Source organism: Trichechus manatus, unplaced genomic scaffold (assembly GCF_000243295.1).
Source record: "Trichechus manatus latirostris isolate Lorelei unplaced genomic scaffold, TriManLat1.0 scaffold00038, whole genome shotgun sequence".
Lineage (NCBI taxonomy): Eukaryota > Metazoa > Chordata > Mammalia > Sirenia > Trichechidae > Trichechus > Trichechus manatus.
The window spans coordinates 6,746,352-6,747,766 of record NW_004443974.1 but is presented as its reverse complement, the minus strand read 5'-3'; the positions used below and the strand labels follow the sequence as shown (position 1 = coordinate 6,747,766).

Genomic DNA, 1,415 nt, shown 5'->3' with positions numbered 1-1,415 from the left:
TATGGCCAGGATGGTTGAAACAGCTGGAGCCTCTCTTCCTCTAGTCTTTCATTCTGCATTAGACTAATGTGTGTTACTTCAAATGATGGACTCAGGGTCTCAATAGCAAGAAAGAGCAAGACACCAAGCACAGTGCTTTTCAAGTCTGTTTTTATTTTTGCCGATACCTTATTGAACAAAACAAGTCACAACACCAACCTAGATTAAGTGTACATTATAGTGAAAACTTTCTTCTACTGAGTATATTTCGCAGAGCTCCTTTAATGTCCCTATTTCTCAGACTGTAGATAAAGGGATTTAGCATGGGAGTGACCAGAGTGTACAATACAGCCAAAATGACATCCTTGCCATTGGAGTCACTGGGTGAGGGGAAAATGTACAATCCAATAATTACCCCATAGTAAAGAGACACAACAGAGAGATGAGAACCACAAGTGGACAAGGCTTTGCAGATCCCCTTGGTCGAGGGGACTCTCAGGATGGTGGACCCAATGCGACCATAAGAGACCAGGATGCATATGAGTGGAAGGGTAATGACCACGCCCCCTGCAGTAAGAATAATGAGCTCATTTGTTGTGGTGTCTGAGCTGGACAGCTTCAGTAAGGCAGAGATGTCACAGAAGAAGTTGGGGAGAATGTTGTCTCCATAAAAGGACAGTCGGGCCAGGAGCAGGGTGTGCAACAGAGCACTGGCAAAAGATAAGACCCAGGACACAATTACTAGCAAGAAACACAGGCTCTGACTCATGATAGTGGGATAGTGGAGGGGGTGACAAATGGCCAAGTACCTGTCATAGGCCATTGAGGTGATAAGGAAACTGTCAATATCAGCAAAGAATATGGAAAAATACACCTGACAAATGCACCCACTATATGAGATGGATTGACTGTGTGTCTGCATGTTCATCAGCATCTTTGGTGCTGTGACTGATGAGAAAGAGATGTCAGTGAGGGCTAAGTGGCTGAGAAAGAAGTACATGGGTGTGTGGAGGTGGGAGTCCAGCCTGATGAGCAGGAAGATTAGCAGGTTTCCCAGCACTGTGGTGATGTACACGCCCAGGAACAGGGCGAAGAACATTCCCTGCTCCTGTGGCTGTATGGGGAGCCCTACAAGAAGGAATTCAGACACATTGCTCTGATTATCTCTCCTCATCCTGTTCTTCTTTTTTTGCTGTAGGTGAAAAGACATATGGAAATGCGAAAGAATAAGAAGTCATTCTAATGTCCAATAATGAGAACATGTTTTTGAACTAATCAATATGTAAACCTTAATCTGAATATCTAATGCATTTTTCCCAGGTAATTGAGTAGTAATGATCTGACCTGTTTATTATGTGTCCATCTAGAAAACAACAAAACTCTTTTGTGGGAACCATGAAGCATCAGAACGATTTATCAGATCAGACCATGTTTAA

General features: G+C 43.3%; 1 protein-coding gene across 1 annotated transcript; it reads right to left on the bottom strand.

Moving 5' to 3' along the window:
• Window positions 1–214: 214 nt before the first annotated feature.
• LOC101354504 (olfactory receptor 50-like) lies at window positions 215–1,162 on the bottom strand. The gene has a single exon (XM_004375635.2). The coding sequence runs from the start codon at window positions 1,151–1,153 to the stop codon at window positions 215–217; it is 939 nt and encodes a 312-aa protein (XP_004375692.1). The 5' UTR covers window positions 1,154–1,162.
• Between the last annotated feature and the right edge of the window lie 253 nt (window positions 1,163–1,415).

Bases quoted from the DNA above. Each gene is read 5' to 3' on its own strand.
- LOC101354504 (XM_004375635.2), bottom strand. From the start codon at position 1,153: ATGAGGAGAGATAATCAGAGCAATGTGTCTGAATTCCTTCTTGTAGGG.